Genomic DNA, 21,172 nt, shown 5'->3' on the forward strand with positions numbered 1-21,172 from the left:
AGAACAGGAAAATCTATTATTTTATTTAAATCACATCGAGACAAAGTATTCTTTTAAAATATTGTTATAATAGCTTTATTCACATCACATACTAACAAACAATAAATTATTAAAAATACGAATGATCAACTACAGAAAAAAAATTGTACAATGGTAAATCTTATAAGGGGCAGAGTCGAACCATATTTTATCAAATGTTATTAATAAATGTAGTCGTAGGTTATGTTTGGTTGTTTAAAACAAAACAATGACAGATGACACATATTAGTTTTCCAATAATTACAGTTTTATCAGTTTGCGTCTTTCAATTTAACTATACGATTTACCATTGTACAATTTTTTTTCTGTAGTTGATCATTTGTTTTTTTATAATTTATTGTTTGTTAGTTAGTGGTGCGAATGAAGTCATTATAACAATATTTTAAAAGAATATTTTGTCTCGGTGTGATTTAGATAAAATAATAGATTTTCCTGTTATATCATACATTACATATTGAAGTCGACTTATCTCGAAAACAAGTAAATATAGGGAAAAACTTTATATTACAAAAATTACTTAAAATTTAACGATCTTTCAGATGGGCTGTATTTCTACATTCCAGGCAACAAAAAATTTTTTAGTATCGCCGCGCCATCTATACAGAAATATTTGAACTAACAGTTCTAACTACAATTTGAAGCTATTCGAGGGACCTAACAATCCCAATTTCCGGATCTAAAATAAATGTATTCATTTCGGAGACATTGGCAGAGGGCGTGTTAAATGGCACACCCTGTATACTACTATTGTTGGCGTTGATCGACGCGTTATTTGAGCAATTTTTCAGGAAAGCAGTATTGTGGAGTATGTACATTGGATATTATAGTAATCATTGTGTCAATATGGGTGAATATGCAAACTCTCATGTAGTAAAGAACTTGATTCTAAAGAAACTGGTTAAAAATTTTCACGGGTGGCAAAAACGCAAGTAAATTGCACGTTTCTTATGGAACTTGGTTAAAAAATTAAACATGTTTTCCTGTTAATTTTCATATTAGTCAAAAGTGATCTAGTGAAGGGAAGGGGACCTAGCACCAATGAAAATCACTCGCTATATAAAAAAGAATTATTTGATTTATAATTTTCTATACATAACAGAATATGAAAAATATCACTGACAGGTAAATAAAAAAGTACAAAAGTAACTGTCAGTGATATTATACAATATTTATCATGTTAATTTATAAACTGTTACAAAGTTAAAAAATCAAATTCTAAGCCAAAACATTTAAATTTGGCACCTGCGATATCAAAGTACAATTAAAAATAAAATTATATTTTGTAAGAACATTTATTGGAAAAAATACTGTAATAAAAAACCATACAAAGATTTATCTTATACAAATATAATTTGCATACTGCATACACTACAAGAATGAGTATACATAGCTCAGATTTTTTAACAAAGGATAAAATAAATCGTATCAATACTTGAAATATTCTTTAATAATTCATCGAACTATAGTAATACAATTTCATAAATGTATTAGTAGTAAAGTAATACTTTTATAATTCTTATAAATAATAAGCCCTATTTTTTATATAAACAACATATTTTGATTAACAAACAGCATCTTTTACCCAAAAAGAAACAATGAACGCTATATTAGAAAGGTCTTACTAAACTGCTTGTTTCATCAAAACTTTTTATTTTGAATTTTGACAATACATAACATAATATACATATGTACACAAAAAAATGGGCCTAAGGGCTAAGTATGTTCTTATTCACTGTAAATAGATTACAAGAAATATACACATTTGCTCAAACTTTACTTCCAAGAATTAAATAATTACTATACAGAGAACAAAAAACTAATCTTTTATCACACGTCACATGACACAACAGTCTTGAACATAAAACTAAAATACTCTACAACCATTGAATTGCTGCAGTTAGTTTTATTCTAAAATTTTTAAAAGAATATCAAGAGTGGTTTCAAATTGTCTCTCGATGATAGCTTCGTTTGCGGAGCCAGTCAAATTGGTCCGGGATCGGTCAGAGGCAGTAGTCCGGCTGCTTTCTGTGCTATTTCCCACAAGCATAGCGTAAAGGAAGTGGCTGGGCGATTGCTTCTGACTGGTTCCGAACTGGTTTCAGCGACTCCGCGATCAGAGCTATTATTAGCACAGACATCGCACATCCGAAAATAAGGATACTTTTGTGTACAAATTTGCTTTTAAAAATGAATAATTTTTCAAATGTGAACTATTTTGAACAATTTCTATAAAACAAGTACTTTAGTTGTTAAGGTATCATTTAAAAAAAATTTAAAGTTTTACAAGATGGTGCATTTTTATTTTCAATTGTTTTCTTTTTAATCATAGGTATACTACAAAAATAGTACACTACAAATAAATCCTAATACGTAATCATTTCAAAATCGGCTTGATTTATCCACGCCAAACAAGTTTTTCTATAATTGTCTAAATCTGAGGTCAGCAACTGGCGGACCGCAGAAGGTAAAATACTGGACCCCAAAAAATTTTTTTTAAAGTATAAATTACTCAAATTATTTAAAAAATATTTTTTTATGTTTGTGTGCCACTCTTTATCATTTTTTATACAATTGTGCGATTGATTTGAGTTCTTAATGGTTAACAAGCAGAAATTTGAGTGCAAATTAAAATAAAAAATTTGTAAGAAATATGTTTTTTCTGGACTTCCATTAAAAATTTTGAAAAGTAACCGGACCCCACCTAATATTACTTGCCGACCCCTGGTCTAGATATTAATATTACAGTATTTAAAAAAAAGTATAAAAACTAGAATATTAAGGATGAAAAATAGTAAGTCAACCCTAGAATTAATCTTTACACAAGATGTGGGATTTGAGAATATATCTGGCTGCGTCTAAATTTAAAATATGAATAAATTATATTGAATCGTCTTTAAAAAGTATCTATTAAAAAATATCCATTAAAAATTTTACATATACAGGGTCGGAAAGTCTCCATGGTTCATCGGCCGTTACGTGAGAGCGATAAACTAAGTCATAGAAATCCGTGCGATAGAGAAAGATGGCTATAATGAAGGCGTCTAATAGTCACCGCCCATTTCGCCCTTCCACAAATAAGAAGTGGATCTTATTTGTGGAAGGGCGAAATGGACGGTGACTATTAGACGCCTCCTTTATAGAAATCTTTCTCTATCGCACGGGTTTTTATGACTTTCTTTATTGCTCTCACGTAACGGCTGATGAACCATGGGGACTTTCCGACCCTGTGTACAAGAAAGGCGCCCTTATTTACTGATATTACTATTCGTCTGTCTATAAAATATGGGTTAAGACAAAGCTGTATACAGGATGCATCATAATTAATAATACAAATTGAAACAGCTGTAAGTACACGATACTAAAAGCAAAAATGTCTTAGTAAACATAGGTCCGCAAATACAGTATGCACCGTTTTCGACATATAGAGTGATAAAAAAATTAATTTCTTTCAGTTTTTTAATATATCAGGAACTTTGAGATACAGAACTCAAATTTTATAAACGTATTATCATTAACATTAGCTACTTTTGAGCACTAATTCAATTTTTATTCATCTGATTAAAGGCTGGTTATTTGGTGATGAACCAGTGCCATTTCAAAACACACACTCACACATTCATCTGACAGTGGCGGAGATTTTAGGATTGGGCAAAGTTCGTTTGCCCCTAATTTTTCCGACTGGGAAAAATTGGCATTTTGAAACCATATTTTAAACTGCTAATGTTTTCTATACAAACAAGATATTCACCGTCAAAAACTCTAACATGAACGGTTGTATTTTTTTAATTTATAAATTTATTATAGCCACGGAATTTGACCCCTCGCATACGTTTATGTTGAAAATGACCTTCTCCTATAGTAATGCAATAATAAAATTTGAATTAATGCTCCAAAGTAGCTAATGTTAATTTGAGTTCTGTATCGTCAAAAAACTGAAAAAAATTGTTATTTTATCGACACCCTGTATTTTAAAAACGGTGTGTTTGTAGACCCATGTTTACTAAGGCTTTTTTGCTTCAAGTATATGCATTGTACTTACAGCTGTTTTAATTTGTGCTATTAATTATGATACACCCTGTATTTCAGATAAAATCACTCAAATCATGGCAACAAATTTTCCCAGAGTTAGAACTAAGGCTTGTCCATAGAGTAACGCTCTGTATAAAATGTTATGTAATTCAAAAGTCAATTAACAGGAGCTAAAATGAATGCGACTATACTTTTTTGAAAAGTAACAAACGTAATTTTTATAAAACACAAAAATGGAAACTAACGCACACAAGGGTAAAAACTAGTAACAGCAAAGAGTAATACAGTTCAAACCGACACTGCATTTATATATTTTTTTGTTTTATTGATTATTAAAATTAATTATTTTACAAACCAAGCCTTGTCAAACGATCATATCTAATTTTTGTTTAAGTTCATTTTGGTGATTTATTTAAATTAATTATTCTTCAACAGATAATGGTGTTCCTCTAGGTCATTTACATTATATACCTGAAAGTAAAAAATAAGGCAAATTGAAATATCTGGAACTGCTGTAAAATAAATTGTGAAATGTAAAATGTGGTGTGGTTTGAATATATCTACCCTAAATAAAAGTAGAAAATTTACATTGCTATTTGCATAATAAAAGTTAACACACTGTATGAGTAACTTATTGCATTCCAATATCCAAGAGCAATATGGTTTTTTAGACAGGTAATAGAGCCTGTCTGTGATAAATTATCTATTAAATTAAATATATACAACGACAAACTGCACATATAATTTAAATATTTTACATATACGAGGAGAATTTACAATTAGAGGTACTAAAAGATTGCAAACGTAGCAATTACTATACAAGTAATGAAGTCTCTCAGACACTAAACACCGGCTGTCAATACAATAATTTGTACTAAAGTGTGACCAGCGACCACTTTCCAACTTTCTAAGTCAACCAACAAAAAATTATAAACAACAATTAGAACTTGCTAAAATGTACAATGGTGCACTATCTTTTTTTATTAAGAAAGGCCTTCTTGTGCGGAGATGCCGGTGTTTGCGGCCTGGAAGAATGAGGTCGTTTCCTCGATATATTACCATCTTGTGATCCGTTGCAGCAGGAGCAGAGCTTCCTAACACTCCTTCGTGCTCCTCTTCCACTCGACGAATCTAGATCTTCTTCGCAGTGCAGCTCGCACTTGTCCTCTTCTTTCACTATATCTGTTTTTGTTATAGCCACATGCACCACTTTGAAACTGTCATCGTCGCAGTTCATTTTTCCCAATTCCGTGCTACCGATGGTATCTTCGGAGCTGGAAACTACTTCTCCTCCAAAATCGTTGGATTTTACTCGTTCTCCTTTTTTCCTATTGCTATACTTGAATTTATATTTGTTCAAACTTGTTTCTGTGTACAGTTCCGGTGAAATAGGCGAGTTCAGTGTTACTTCAGACATCGTCGCACATTTTGCTAATAGTGTATTATCTTCACATCCCGACGATGTTTGGTAGTCTAATTCCGTCTCAACCGTTTGGTATTCAACATATTCAAATAAATCCGTTCTAAGAGAACTGGAATTCTCATCATCACTGAATAAATTCATAGCCGCCTTCACCTCCTCCTTTATTTCACTGCTGTGGGGTGTACGTTTTATAATATCTTGAGACGATTGATCAAACGATGGCGAGTGATTCGAATCGAACAGTAAATCAGCTTCTGGAAATAAATCGCTAGTGCTGGGTTCATCTACACCCAAGTCCTCACATTCTTCCGACAGGGACTTCTGTAAACGCAGCTCTCTTTCCATTGCGGCTTGTTTTTGCATTTCACTGTCAATTTTTTGAGAATCGGCATATATTTTCTTTGCTTTGTTTGTGTAATAAGTCACATGGCCTCGGAAGGTCTTTTGTTCATTACTGCTTGTCTGTAAAGAAACGGTTATCAATTTTCAAGTCAATAAATGCTATTTAAAGTATTGATATTTTTTTAGCAAATGCTGTAATATAAAAATCAAAATTTTTGCATCATAATTAAAAGTAAAATAACATATTTAATCAAATTAATCGCTTGCCTTTTCTCCATTATGTAAAAATTCCTCCTTATTTGGCAGGTCGTTATTATTTGTTCTAACAGTTTCGGAAGGTTTCCTATATCTGGGAGTAGTATGTGACAACATGGGTCCATTTGAGGAACAAGCGGTCACCAGAACAGACTGCATTCTTTCGGTCGACTTAGATTCAGCTGAAACAGGATAACCGAGTTCTTTCATATAATTAAAAAAATATATATTCCTTACCTTTATTGTCTGAAGTCAAAGTCATATTAATTATATTTTGAGAGGTATTCACATCTTCCTTAATGCCAGATGTGGAAGTGGTGGCAATAACGGAGGTGGCGACAGAATTAGTGATAACAGACTTCTGAAACGTCTGGAAAATTTTCTCATTTGAACTATCCGACTGCAAAGCTGTTTCCTCTATCTTAATATCAGTGCTGTCACTAGATACACTAGTGCTACTATCTGGTTGCTGCAACTCATTTGGATTTTTGCTATCAGCCTTAGGATGTGAAATGGTCAGCAATAACTCGTTACTATCTCTATCATCATTCAATTTCTTCAGTGTCAACGGTTGACCAAGCGCTACGGCCGTTGCGACAGAGTTCGATGGTAAGATTACCGGTGGCTGTGCACTAACTCCTGCCAAACTTTGAGATGATATTCCAGATATCGGTTGAATGGTGGAATATTTAACTGCGGATATAGCACCTTTTCGGTTTTGGTTTGTAAAGCTTTGGAATAATAACATATTCTGACCAGACCTAGCAGGAACTGTTGCCAGGATTTTACTGCCGCCTGACACCACAGCAATTTGCTGGCCACCTATGATCAAAGATTGCTTCATTTGCGAGTGTACGGATGGACATATCTACATAGTTTTACAAATGTTAAACAACATAAATTGAAGAGAAACGAGAACAATTTGTAACATAAAAAATTATAGTACACCCTTTTTTAATTATAGCAAATTTATTATTTAAAGCTTGATAATGACAAAAGTCAAATTTACAGAACCATGAAAGTACCCCATAAGTTTTATTACGTCATCGTTGCACCTTTAAATTGGGATATGTGAATTTTATTTAACCGTTTCTTGGCTTTTTTCATTTAAGAATATTTGACTGCTGGTTTTTTACCAGATTATGTGGTTTCATGTTCATCGAATGTGCACGACTTAACACGTTTTACTGAAAATATGCACCTGACGCATTCTGAAGGCGCAACGACGTCTTGAATTAATTCACGACACTTTGTAATGTGAAAAAGTGATTTGTGAAATTATATAATTTGTATTTTAATAAATTGTCAAATACATGACTTCCTGTTTTGAGGAATATATATTGACCAATATAAAAAATGTCTGCTTACCTTTGACCATGGAAACAGGCATGATATAACTGCCAGGCACGATAACAGCAGTATTGGGCATTTTCAGTGCCTCCCCAACACTTGAATCCGCAATGATAAGATTCCTGGATTGATTTCCGCAAGCATTACCATCCGTCAAAATAAGTTGTCTTGAGCTAGATGGGCTAGAATTTTCTGTAGACTCAGGCGTGTTAACTGTTGCTGCTTGTGACTGCTCGTCATCAGTCACTGACAGTTGAACGATGCCACCTCCGGAGCTATCCTCGCTGCCTACCGTAATATCATCTGCGTCAATTTCTATAGTGCTACTCGACTGCCCAGACTTCTTAGCGCTGGTTGAAGATTTCTTACGTTTGGAGTTTTGACTAGGATTAGTAGGAGGGTTCGATCTACGCCTTGGCGCTGGTTTGTTATTCAAATCTGGCGAATTACGTAACTGCTCCGCATACTCCGCTAAGATATCAAAAATCCTCTGGGTTGTATGTTCGTCTTCTTGTGGCTTCTGTTGAGGTTTTGGTATTGGCGATGACTTAGTCGTGCTGTTAGTTGTAGTACTCTTCAAAGTCTTTCCTTTCGAACTTTTCGTAGCTATTTTAGGTAAAGTGGGTGTCGGTGCTGGCGTGACGCAAGGACTCGAACTTCCCTGGGAAGTAACACTAAGAGCTGGCGAAGCAGCAGGTTGGAGATTGCTGTAACTGCTCACAACGACAACTGGCGACAACTGAGTGTATTTCTGTAACTGATTGACGTAAGTGACACTGATTCGCTGCTGTGTAACTTCTTGGCTCTCTGGTGGGCTATTACTTGTTTCTGCTGGAGTCGTACTACTACTACGTTCTTTTATCTGCTTGTAAACCATGTCGAATTCCCTTAACTGTTCTAAAGTTGTAGAGCTTAAATTACTGTTAGGCGCACGTACAACATTCGTAGGTATTTGCAACTGCACCGGTTTTACAATTCGAGCATTTTGCACAAGCGTCGGGCGGGCGAGGGTTACTTTTTCATCGCCAGAGGTTGGTTCTTCAGAACTTTTTTGTCGACCCTGTAAGGCAGCTGCTAGCAATGCACTCATTTTGCTGTGAATGACACTGTCTTTAACCAAGCTGATCTGGTCAGAGTTTGAAGTTGCTATACGGAACACTTGACGAGTAGTGCCACCTGGAGGTATTAGACTTATAGTTTGCCCCACGGGCATTTGCCTACTGTATATAACACTTCCTTGAATTGGTTGTACATTTACTGGTACAGTTTTTGTTGTTATATTCTTTTTACTGTCTACTGTTACAGTAGACGATTCGACGGTGCTTGTGGTAGTTGTAGATGATTCACTGTTATTCTGATAAACAGTTTTTCCAAATGCTTGTTGAAACTTTGGTAAGGCTGATTTGCAAATAAATTGCACAATTGTGCCACCTTGAGCACTCGTTACTGGGGTGCCAGTTTTTAGCTCAGTATTGGCATTTTTAAGAACATTATTGACTTGACTGTTGACAGCTTGTTCACTTGTTAGTATGGGTTTTACCTATAAAAAAAGTTACTCATTAAATATATGATGGAAATGGTTTATAAATGATTAAAAGTATTCAAGAGACACATTTATTTAAATTAATTTTTAACCTACTAGATTTTTAGTGATCAGTATAAAAAATGTTAGTCAGAAATTCAGATCCAAAATAGTTATTAATAATTTAATAGCGTCATTCAACAAAATGGAGTGAAATTTTTATTCATATTTGAATATCGATTCACTATCAAAAAGTATCATCTGTACATAAGAATATTAGCTTACTAAACTTTATTAAAATTAAAAAATTTTTATATGAAAAAAATTAAGAGCAGCCAGAGTGGTTGACTTTATATCAAATAACTTTTGTCATTAATGAAATGATTAAATGAGCCATTTTATAAAATGAATATCATTCCCAAAATTTTAACAACATAAAATACATCTTACACCTTTAGCGATACATGATTCAAAATAACAAATCTTTAAATGATCCACAATATGACCAATTTCATGCTGTAGACCTCTAGACTGGAAAGGTATGAAATTAAATTTGTACCGACTCACCTGGTTGCTGTCAGTTGTGGGAATGGTGGTATTAGTTGTCGTTTTCTGCATTTGAGACGGCCTTATAATTTGCTGTGATAAAATATTGATAAGTGGAGCTTGTCTCCTCACAGCATTGCTCTGGGCCGTCACTGGCCGAATAATTTGCTGAGAAAGTATGTTGATAAGTGTTGAAGGCTGTGTGGTTGTAGTCTTAGCAGTTGTAGTAGTAGTTGTAAAAGTAGTAGTAGATGGTATAGAACTAGAATGCTCTGGTTTCTGATCTGCGACACGAGGTTGGCCGATTCGCTGAATGTGAGGGCTGACTTGTGTACTAGTTTGTGTTGTTTGCATCGGAACATTCTGTGATGATCTTCCTCCCGAGACTTGGACAACATTAACTATATGGTTGACATTAGTGGGTCTGATCATTTGGTAATCATTTAGACCGGGAACATTTGCTAATACAGATCTGGCATAATTCTTATTATCGAGGTGGATTCTTTCGAGTAGAACTTGAGGAAGCTTGATCTCCTCAGTGGACTTTACTTTGTTTATAACATCACAGCAGGATTTAGAATTTTCCTTGGGAATTACCCTTGAATTAATATCTTGAAGAGGCGAAAGATTATAATTTTGTACTCGATTTGGTGCAGTATCATGTTTGTTGTCAGACTTATCCATACTCTTACGTCTTCTGCCATTTTTTGGAGGAGTTTTTCCTCTATCACATTTTCGTTTGACACTTGGATACTCTCCCTCAGCAGCAAACTTTCCAGTTTCAATCAAGTTCGAGGGGAGACGATACAAAACAATTTTTAATTCTTTACAGTTGGTCTGGGGCTTTTGTACATTGGAATGTGGTTTCTTATCTCTATTATTACTACTACTAATATTTACATTTCTACAAAAGTCTAATTTATCTTTCCTCTTGGGAAGATTAACACAGTCTTCATTTACTACAGGTAGCCTTTTTGTAGACTTTTTCGTGTAAGTCCTAATGTTTTCAGTCAAATTAATATTCTTTGGTAATTCGTCTTCTGGGATGTCTTCAAATTTCATCATATTCTTTGTTAAACTCGAGTAATCATTATTATTTTGAAAAAACGTTTCCTCAGATTTATCAGCCAAATCAGAAAAAATCCCATTATCAATTATTCCCAAAAAATTCTTGGACGTCGACTTCTCGTGAGCAATCATTTTAGAAACAACTAGCTCAGACTTTTCAACACAATCCTCTTTTTGCACATTTTTCCCAATATTATTGCACCTTTTATCACTATCTTCATTGTTTACAGCTTCCTGCACTGGTATTGATATTTTCACTTGATTTTTCGTCTTCTGACCCGATTCCTTGCTGTCTATGTCGTTCGAGCTGTTGCATGATGTTTTGCAAAGCGGCAGACAAGTTTCTTTCTTTATCGGCTCGAAGTCGTTCTTGATGCAGGAAGGCGCTAAACTGCTCATCAATTTCCATGTGAGAGGCACTACTAGTGTTTTGTCTATGTCCATATTCTGAATATTGGGTAAGCGCAATTTCTCCAAAACTACTTGAGGTTTGTCCTTTTGGAGATATACTTCGTTTAGCAAGTGGTTGTTGTTTGAAGTTTTGTTCAGATTTTTGTTTTGTTGTTTTGCTTGACTTAAGGATGGATGAGGAGCTACCTCCTTGTCCGGACTTAGGATATGATCCACATTTTGCGAGTTCTGAAGAGAGTAATTTTGCAAGCTGTCCCGTTTGGTAGTTGTTATGGATTGAGTTTTGTCCTGTTTGTGGTTTGAATTTGTTTGTCGACTGTTGTGATAATACAGATTTTTCCGACATTTTAAGAAAGGACGTGGTGTATTGGTTGCCACATTCGTACAATTGGGACGCTGTTGGTCTACATTGACCTGTGAACTCCATTTGGTTTGCTGATGATTCAGTTTGTGCAATTTGATTTTTAACTGATCCATATCTGGGATCTTTGATATTTTCTCTAAAGTGTGATTGGGGCTGGGAGCAGTTTGACATGTCTGTGAGTTGACTGATTCCTGTGTTTTGACTTCTTTGCTGGTTTTCATCAAGTTTCTGCCGAGGGATTCGTTCTGGGTTGTAGGATCCAGAGCTTTCTCCAAACTGCTTGCGTTTAAGTGCTTGTAATTGTTGTTTTCTTTGGAACCATTGAGTGAGTGCCTGCTTAACAATTTGAGCATCAGATCCCGTTTTGTTGTTTCCGATATGGTATTGGTTGACTGATTGTAGGGTTTGAGTGCCTGATCCACTAGGTTTTTGAAAGTCGGGTACGTTTTTTCCATCTTGCGAAATAGATCTTGAGGTTGGAGTTTTACTTGGATTAGGTTGGTTTCTTTCTTCGCCACTTGCCCACCAAGTGGAGGCAATGTGGCAGCCTTTACGTTTTTTGACTGAGACATTTGATTATTTGGATCATCAGATATTGGTACTTGTGGTGGACCTGTGATTCCATTTAAATAATTGCTTAAGCTGATCTTTTTGTCTCTGGTATTCGAAGCAGTGGGGTGAGTTGTATTAACAGCATTACCATCTGTTTTGTGTAATTTCTCCGGACGGTTATCACCAGGTCCCGCATTTCTTGATCTTTTAAGATTAGGTCGAAACATCCGAAGACTTTTAAGCGTATTTGGATCAGATTTAGGTTGAGGGGGAAGTGGCAAGTAAGGGCCTTCACCAGCTCCATCACTACCTAAACTATATGGTCTGGAATCCTGTGACATAGAATCTTCACTAACAGTACTTGATTCTGCATCAGAAACAAAATCTTGATCCAAATACTGTTCATAACCTCGTTCGATACCAGCTAGCTCATCCAGAGGTTCCCTTTTTATACCTTTGAAAATGGAATAGTCAATATCGACAAACTTCAACTCCGTAACAAAGTTTTTAGTTGTCTGAGGATCTTGCAAATACATAATACAAAGCCTATGTAAATCATCCCATGGGAGAAACCAACTTAGTATCTGGTACCTTGGATTCGATAAACATACAACTAGGTCATCACATAAAGCCTCAGAAATTCCTAAAACGGAGTTCTGTAATGCTTCATTAAGTGCCATGTTAATTTTTAAGGGTATATTCAACTGTGGCTTGCACATCCAGTCTCCACACTCAGGGCAAATCCACGCGATATCATCCGAAGGCAAAACTGGAGGATGGAGCTTGCATTTCCATTCTTGACCTGTATCCAAGACTTGAAATCCACTTCTCCTGGCTAGTTCTTCTATATTTCTTAACCGTTCTTTTGTTGGTTCTAAGCTAAAAGCTGTCAAAACACATTCTCTTGCTACTTTCACGTGCTCATCTAAGAAATCGGCTAAGTTACAAAATGCTGCGGCCAATCTAGAAGTTATAGCTGCCACTTTTTCCTTTTCATCTGCATCTTTCTGACGTTCCAAATCATTCATATCGGTTGTTAAGGCTCTAATGTACATTTCAATAATGAAAGTCTTCAGAGTAATAGCCTAGAAAAACATATAAAAAAGTTAGACAGAAGAAAAGCATATAGTTACATGATTACTTTTCGCTGAATAACATCACAGAAAACATATAGTCCAGCAGCATCAGCAAGATTGCTAATACGTCTTATAGAATCAGGGAAATCGTGAAGGAGACTGTCGGTGTTGCACATTGATATATACATTTCAATATAGCTTTCTAAAATTCCTCTAAGATCTTCGGAGTATTTCACTACAGCTTGAGATATATACATTTGTGTAGCTAATATAGCAACTCGGTGACAGTTCTTCCATATTTTCGATATTTTTACTCGTTTCTTGGCAAAACGCTTCACTAATTGCAAACCTTCTTCAAAAGACAATTCTTTCAACTACAAGAAATAAATATATTAAGAGCAATTCGATATATAATTTTAGGTCCATGAGACTTACCAATACAACAATTTTTTGTTTCTCCTGAAATTTATACAGCAAAGCAATGTATATATCAAAAATAAACCACATTTGAGTCTCCGTCGCATTCAGACTGAAGTTTTGATTTTTTGAGAGTTTATTACAATTCATGAATGCTGTTACTAAATTCAATGCTAAATCTTCACATTGAGACTCGCACAACTTTTTCAAGCGGACAGAGACGACATATGCAGTTTCCACACAAAAGAATTCAATCTCTACAAATAAAATTATATAAATAATGAAATACAAAATTTACATATAAATAATAAGAACCTTCTGGTCCAATTTTTGCATCCTTAGTTTTCATAAGCTTCATAAGAACTCCATCCTCCCAAGGATTCTTTACAACATCAGCTAACTTTTTACATCTGGTTGCAAATCCACTGTTGAGTTTTAGCAGCTCAGTTTGGGCTTTCTCAATTTCTTGTAGAAGTTTTGATTGATGAGTCGCTATAATATTTTATTTTAAAAACTAAATAAGTACTATCTTTTTCAACATTCTAAAAGATATGTTTGTTTTATTTTCGGATAAATCAACAAGAAATTGAAGAATATTAATTATACATTACATTTATTATAAACAAGAATTTAAGTGATGCAAGTCATGACCTTATCAACGTATCTTTAATTGCCAACATAATTTTAAATCATTAAACGCACATTGCCAATACTATTTTTTTAGTATGTTTATATCAACTTAGCTACTTTCTAAACAATTAATGTTGTATATATTGAAGTATTAACAAAATTACTCATATTTGGTAGCATAAATTTAATACACATAATTTGTATATACCAAAATTAAGCAACTAAATAGAGCCTTCATAAATGTTTACAAGCCGCGTAAATGCTAAGCTTAGGCAACCAACATCACAAGGCTGCTACTGGTAACGAAAATTCCCTAAATTTTGGTGTCACCAATATTAATGATTCGTTTACAACAACAAACCATTACATCTAAACTCGAGATAATGCGATCGGTTTTTAGCTGAATAGAATCTCATGAAAAATTACACCAATCACAGCTAGTGAAACAGAATGTTGTGTTTTAATGCAAGCTTGGCCTTATTGTTTTAATAATTTTTAATTTTATCGAAATTTAATTGCCAACATGAAGGAAATAAAATTACTGTTCAAACAAAATTACTGATCATGTGGCTTGTATCATTTGTGAAGGCTCTGTGCTAGTGTAAATGTACTCAAAGTATGTGTTTCTAATGTACAGTGGAGTTCGGTTACTACAATTTCGCTTTTCATAACCAACTGTATATTGTGACTTATTTCCATCCTTAAGTATAGATTAATTGGTAGTTTATTACGTCATCTGTTTTGTACAACACAATTTCACTGTCTCTTGCGGTGTCGTTATAATCGAATTCCACTGTACTTGATAATTCAAAAATGTGCATTATTTGAATTCTTGTTTTTACTATAATAATATATAGTATGTTAAAAATTTATTCGCACTACTACTATTATTATTGTTAATCAATCCTTTATCAAAAAATTAATAAAAGTTTTATTTCATATCTTGCAGATTATAAGTCAACCGTCCACCGAGAGCTGTGCTGTAGTACTAAGTTGAAAACAGTGACATGGACATTCTGACTGTTGCATTCTGATGGGAAACATAAGGTAATGTCTTACATTTCACTTTTTTAAATTTTTACAAATATTTTCTAGAACTTCTTGATTATTGAAAACTTTACTGTTTATTTTCCGCAGATATGGATAAAAGTGGAAAATAATAAAAAATAAATTTTCCATTCCCTTTATTACGAATTAGCTTCAGACAGTCAGTAGATTAATTAGATAGGGAGCTGAGTAATGTTTCAGCAATCATCTTACCAATTTTGTACTTAGTGCTCATTATACAGTTCGTTATAAAAAAATACAAGCAAAATAGCATCAATCGTTTGGCATGGCATACCACAATTTCTTAGATGTTACATACAGTTTAATAACAATCATTAATCAAGAAAATATAACTTGTCGCATAGTTTCAATATATTTTTCACTACTAATTCTCAAATTACAATATTGTGATCAACTTAGGACGTTTCATAACATTGTTCTTGTCCAAGTCAATCATTAAGAATCTTAAAAACATTTAGCAAACAGCAATTTAAGAAGAAAAGAAGTACAAACATATTACTTCTTGTCTCAAATATTACATAGTACTAGCACCTACTGTTGCACAATATGACATAAAAAAAAATACATCACATTAACAATAAAATTAGGATATCATGAACAATTCGTCAAAGTGAATGTATTTTGTAATTAATCAAATCAGCAACATATCACCTTTCCTTTTTAATCTCTCAACTAGTTATGACAGATATATCTACCAATTTATACAGGGTGTTTGTAAATAAGTGCGAAATATTTTAGGGGGCAGTTGCCGAAGTTATTTTGTGAAAAAAAGTTCATACAAACGTAGGTCAAAATATGCTTCGTTTCTGAGATACAGTTTAAATTTAAATTTTTTATTTATTTTTATTAATTATTTCAAAGTTTTAAAGATATCGACTCGAAATTTGAAAAACGCTTTGGAGGGATAAATGTGCATTTTTTCTGGTGATCCAAAGATTTCTACTTGCATCTTTAAATTAAAGATTAACAAAACCTACAATAAAATATGTTTAATTTTTTTCCTCAAAATAGATGCATCTTACGAAAAAAATTGAAGCAACCAATTTAATTCAGAATTGACGGCGGATTTCTAAAAAAATATCAAAATGGGAAAAAGTTGTGGCATTCTCGTACAAACGAAGCATATTTCGACCTATGTTTATATGAACTTTTTTTCACAAAATAACTTCGGCAACCACCCCCTAAAATATTTCGCACTTATTTACAAACACCCTGTATAAGTATTCTAATGCTTAAAACAAATATACAGGTATTCGAGGTCTAACACGTATATTTGCCTGAAGTATTACATTTGAATTTCCACCCTTAAAACCACCGCCTAACGGACAATATTTTAGGTTTATAGTGCAAAATCGGATTATGTCCTGCTCCTTATTTTAAAGCTTTTATCACATGAACTGATTTCTTAAATATAAAATACACCATTCATTATTTGAATTTTACACCTTCTGATATATACAGGGTAGGAAAGTATCGATGGTCTATCTGAAGTTACGTGAGAGCGATAAAGTAAGCCATAGAAATCCATGCGATAGAGAAGGATGGCTATAATGAAGGCGTCTCTTAGTCACCGCCTGTTTCGCCCTTCCACAAATAAGATCCACTTCTTATTTGTGGAAGGGCGAAATGGGCGTTGACTATTAGATGCCTTCATTATAGCCATCCTTGTCTATCACATGGATTTCTATGGCTTACTTCATCGCTCTCACGTAACTTCTGATAGACCATCGGTACTTTCCTACACTGTATGCGCAGATGCAAATGCCAAAATGGCTAATGAATATTACCAATATATATATTGCATGTAGTACAGAGTGGCCACGCAAAAATTGTCCTCCGTATTTCTTAGATACTGTTCGTAAAAAAAAATTTACGACATACCATAGGGCTTTTCAATTTGGCAAAAATACTAACTACAGTGCAACCTTTTTAATCCAAACGCCACATTGCCAGGCATTGTTCGTATTATCAAATCGTTCAGATTATCGAACATACTATAAAGATTTGTACATATGTATATTATGTAAGTACATACACATTTTATTATAACAATATAAATATAAATTATATAAGACACACAAAAGTTAAAACATAAACATGTAGTTACATACAGGTTCGGAAAGTCCCCATGGTACATCGGCCATTACGTGAGAACGATAAAGTAAGTCATAGAAATCCGTGCGATAGACTAGGATGATTACATTGAAGACGTTTCATAATCTGAATAGTCACTCCCACTTCTAACCCGAAACGGGCGGTGACTATTCATATTATGAAACGTCTTCACTATAGCCATGCTTGTCTATCGCACGGATTTCTTTACTTTACTTTGTCGCTCTCATGTAAAGGCAGATGGACCATGTGGATTTTCCAGCCCTGTATACATATATGTATTATTTTACGCTTTGCACATTTTTTATTTTTCTTACTTCCAAAAATTGTTACACAAAACACGACACGCAACGTGTTCTTCACTATCGGCAAACAAACCGACTGCCGACTACGCGCGTACGCATGAAGCGATCTAGTCTTTTCTTGTCATCATTCTGATTTGGCCGTTCGGATTAGCATGTGATCGGATTAAAGAGGTTGCACTGTATTAGTAGCTGCTAATAGCAACTTAGAGTTACTCTGAACTGACATTTGTTGCTAATCGGTACTATTTTTGTTAAAATGAAAGCCCCCCATGAAAGCAAATGAATGAAACAAATGAAATGAAACAACTTTATTCTTACTTTTTATTGTATCTCGAACAATAACGGACAAAAGTAGGGGAGGCAATTTTCGCGTCACCAGCACTATTATAATTTTGATACAAACATTTGAATTATATAGAAAACTTACCTTTGTAAGCATTCCACTCAGCCGTAAGTACGATATTCAGAGCATGCAACTTAGCCCAATCCATAATTTGAATGACATGGCGAATATCGAACTTGGACAGATTCAATTCTCCCACACTTTGCCACACATCGATCAGTGACTCTACTTTGTTTTCAAACGACTCATTCTTGTTATTTAAAATGTATTCGTGTTTCTGCAAAAAAAATTGCATGATACAAGATATCTGTGGATACAAGAAGAGCAAAATTATAATACCAATTAAGAGAGGAACTACTGTCTGCTTTAATTCACTATTCAAAGGAATTACTACTTCAATTTTGTTATATTATTTGTTGATCAATGTTAATATATATAGGCAAGGAAATTATATTGATATCTGCTTCTGTTTTTATCAACAATAAGTACCGTTTCACACTTGCTGAAACCGGATAGCCGGCTGTCACTACCGATTGGGTACTGCTTGTTGAATAGTGTTAACAGGTACAAAAATATTTGTTCTTTAATAAAATGCTGGTACTGCTGGCAACCCGGTTCTAACATGTGTGAAAAGGCACTAAGAGTAAATTATAAATAATTCCAATGAATGGGAATTATTTGCAATTACTTTGAATTATGATTTGTAATGTAAAGCAAATGTAACATTAATAAAATGATGCACTATCTATGAAAATAAGCACAGGCCAAGTGATTTCACCAAAAAAACCAAAACCACCACTTGAACATAAATATAATAAAAGTAAGAATGGTTAAAATTCATTTTATAAAAAAAATATATACATTAATATTACAACAAGCTCTAAGGAGGCATGCAGATGCAAAAATACATAGATATAATAATATAACAATATCATGAAGGGCAAATTTGAAGGAATTTAAAGGACAAAAACGTGACAAGATGAAACTGGTTTTAATTCTCCATGAAATCACTTTTGCCCTGAAATAAATAATATTACAAAATAAGAGATACGTGCTTTGAAAGGTGCGAAATAATTTTGTTCTTCGTTAACTAAACTCATCTTGATCGGAACCGTAGTAAGTAATTAAACAAACTATTTAGCAATCTTTTTGCGTTTGGGACTACGAAGATAACATTTCAATTGTGGCACTTTAATAAAACACAGTCTACACAAAGGAGCCAATACTTCACTGGACGATTTTGTTGTGGTATACATATGATGGCCAAAATCTTCAATTTTCTTTACAAATCACCGATGAAACATGGCGGCCAATGCTATATGAAACTACACACTTTCGTCACAATAAACATGCGAAAATTAAATAAACTAATGTACTATAAGCACGAAAATTAAGTTCTTCACCTTATAAACATTTAAGAAGTATCTTTCTTGCTCTTTGTTTACATTTGAAATACACTCAAGTTTGTTATCTTCCTCCTGCGACGCCATATTTACACCAGTTATCTGCACGCAAACGCTCTACTACTACGCTTGCGCTTGCTACCACTCGACTTTTAAGAGGGAAATTTAATAATCCAAAATCTACCATCTCAATCCACACCTAGCCTAGATCACTAGTTTTATTTATTTATGTCTTATATTACACTATCTTGTTGCCAATAGTTAATAACAATTTAAGAAATATTTACGATAAACATAAATCGTATTTTAACCACTTCCTGTTTCAGACCGTATTCGCCGCTATGCTATCATTAAATTCGAGATAAGGCACATATTTTTATATGTTCACGATCTTATTTTATTAGTCTGTTGTCTGTTAAATAAATCATGAGTCAACAACACCAGGCCGGCATCAAACTATTATAAAATGGTGTAAAAATAACTTCAAATATGGTGCCCCCCCTTTAAAATACTTGCGATAACTGATAACACATAAACATCTGCTTTTAGCCTATTAATGTCATTATCTTCCCACATTTTTTATTCCACTGTTGGTTAATTTTAGGAGTCAACAAATCGAGGTGGACACATTATCTATGAAACTTGTTTTGATTGTATCACATGATTAAGTGCATATTAATAAATCCCTTACTTGAACTGATGAGTAGGTAGGTGCGTATTTTATGCCTACAGATTCAATATAATAGAAAATACAAATTTTATAGAAAAATATATATCGGAGAAAATTAAATACCAGTAAAAATTACTAGGTTGTGCTCATTCTTTAATGCGACCTTGTAAAATGTTTAGTCTGTCGACCTAGTTTGTATTTTTCAAGGAAAAATACATTTCTGAAGCATCTAATGTGGGTGGACGTTAATAGTAGGTAATATGTATGTATAGTGCATTCACGATTCATTTTTTTAAACGGCGCGGCGCATGGTTATGCTGATGTTAGAAAGATGTACCTATACTGTTAATAACATTTCGGCTTATCTGGAAAATATACAGTGTCCGCTAAACAATTTTCATCACAACATAGAAAGCCTTTTTTTTCATTGTTGTAGGTACTTAACTTTACATCCGATTTTGACGTCACGTAACCATTGGTTTGGTGGGAAAATTGAAAAATATGAAATCGAAGAAAATGGGATTCCCCGACTATTAACCAAATATATTTGAATATAGTTTAAAATTTATGTATAGGTTTCACTTAAAAAACATTTTGGTGAATTAAAGGAACATTTACATTTTGAAAATGTCTACTGTATTCCTTACTTAAGCAACTGTGAAAGATGAAATGAGAATTTGTATTTTTTTCATTTGAAGCCTTGTGATACCAAGATTAAATTTTGCACGTTTTTTTTTGTAACTTTACTTTTTCTATTCCTATTTTCCTATCTTTTGGGAGATTTTTTAAATTCTGTTTACAGAAAATTGCATTTTATACTTTGCATTTTCTAGGCAATATACACATATTGTTAAACTATATATGCAATTTTGTATTAATATTTTTAAAACCTCTTGAAGGTTAAATTAGAGGAACAAATAAATTTTACTCTGCATAATTTTCAATGCAGATTTATTTTGTTTTTTTGGCTATCTACTCATTATTTTATAGGATTTTAAATAAAAACAACACAATATGACAAAAGTGACTTTAATTAAATATTTCTGTGTAAAAAATTAATTCTCCTTAATACCATAACAGTGAAAAATATATGAATAAATAGTAACATTTGTTATCAATATTTACACTAGAAAACACTGATAATAATGGGTGTAAGTATTAAAATTAGTAACAGCTTAAGATTAAAGTAAAGAGATTATGTAATATTGAGTAAACACTGTTGTACATTTTATAGCAAAAGAGAGAAA

At 33.5% G+C, this 21,172-nt stretch overlaps 1 protein-coding gene across 2 annotated transcripts; it reads right to left on the reverse strand.

The window, feature by feature from the left end:
• Positions 1–3,207: 3,207 nt before the first annotated feature.
• LOC108916932 lies at positions 3,208–19,522 on the reverse strand. Of its 2 annotated transcripts, XM_018723273.2 has the most exons (11): positions 19,256–19,522; positions 17,937–18,129; positions 13,710–13,886; positions 13,413–13,651; positions 13,043–13,351; positions 9,528–12,986; positions 7,457–8,978; positions 6,326–6,910; positions 6,101–6,270; positions 5,128–5,953; positions 3,208–4,539 (listed from the first exon to the last, which is right to left on the reverse strand). In XM_018723273.2, the coding sequence occupies exons 1-11, from the start codon at positions 19,340–19,342 to the stop codon at positions 4,532–4,534; spliced, it is 7,575 nt and encodes a 2,524-aa protein (XP_018578789.1). In that variant the 5' UTR covers positions 19,343–19,522; the 3' UTR covers positions 3,208–4,531. The 2 variants fall into 2 exon arrangements, with proteins under 2 accessions (XP_018578789.1, XP_018578786.1); XM_018723270.2 differs by having other exon boundaries at positions 3,208–5,953.
• Positions 19,523–21,172: the final 1,650 nt, after the last annotated feature.

This window comes from Anoplophora glabripennis, unplaced genomic scaffold (genome assembly GCF_000390285.2).
Source record: "Anoplophora glabripennis isolate ALB-LARVAE unplaced genomic scaffold, Agla_2.0 scaffold2, whole genome shotgun sequence".
Classification (NCBI taxonomy): Eukaryota; Metazoa; Arthropoda; class Insecta; order Coleoptera; family Cerambycidae; genus Anoplophora; species Anoplophora glabripennis.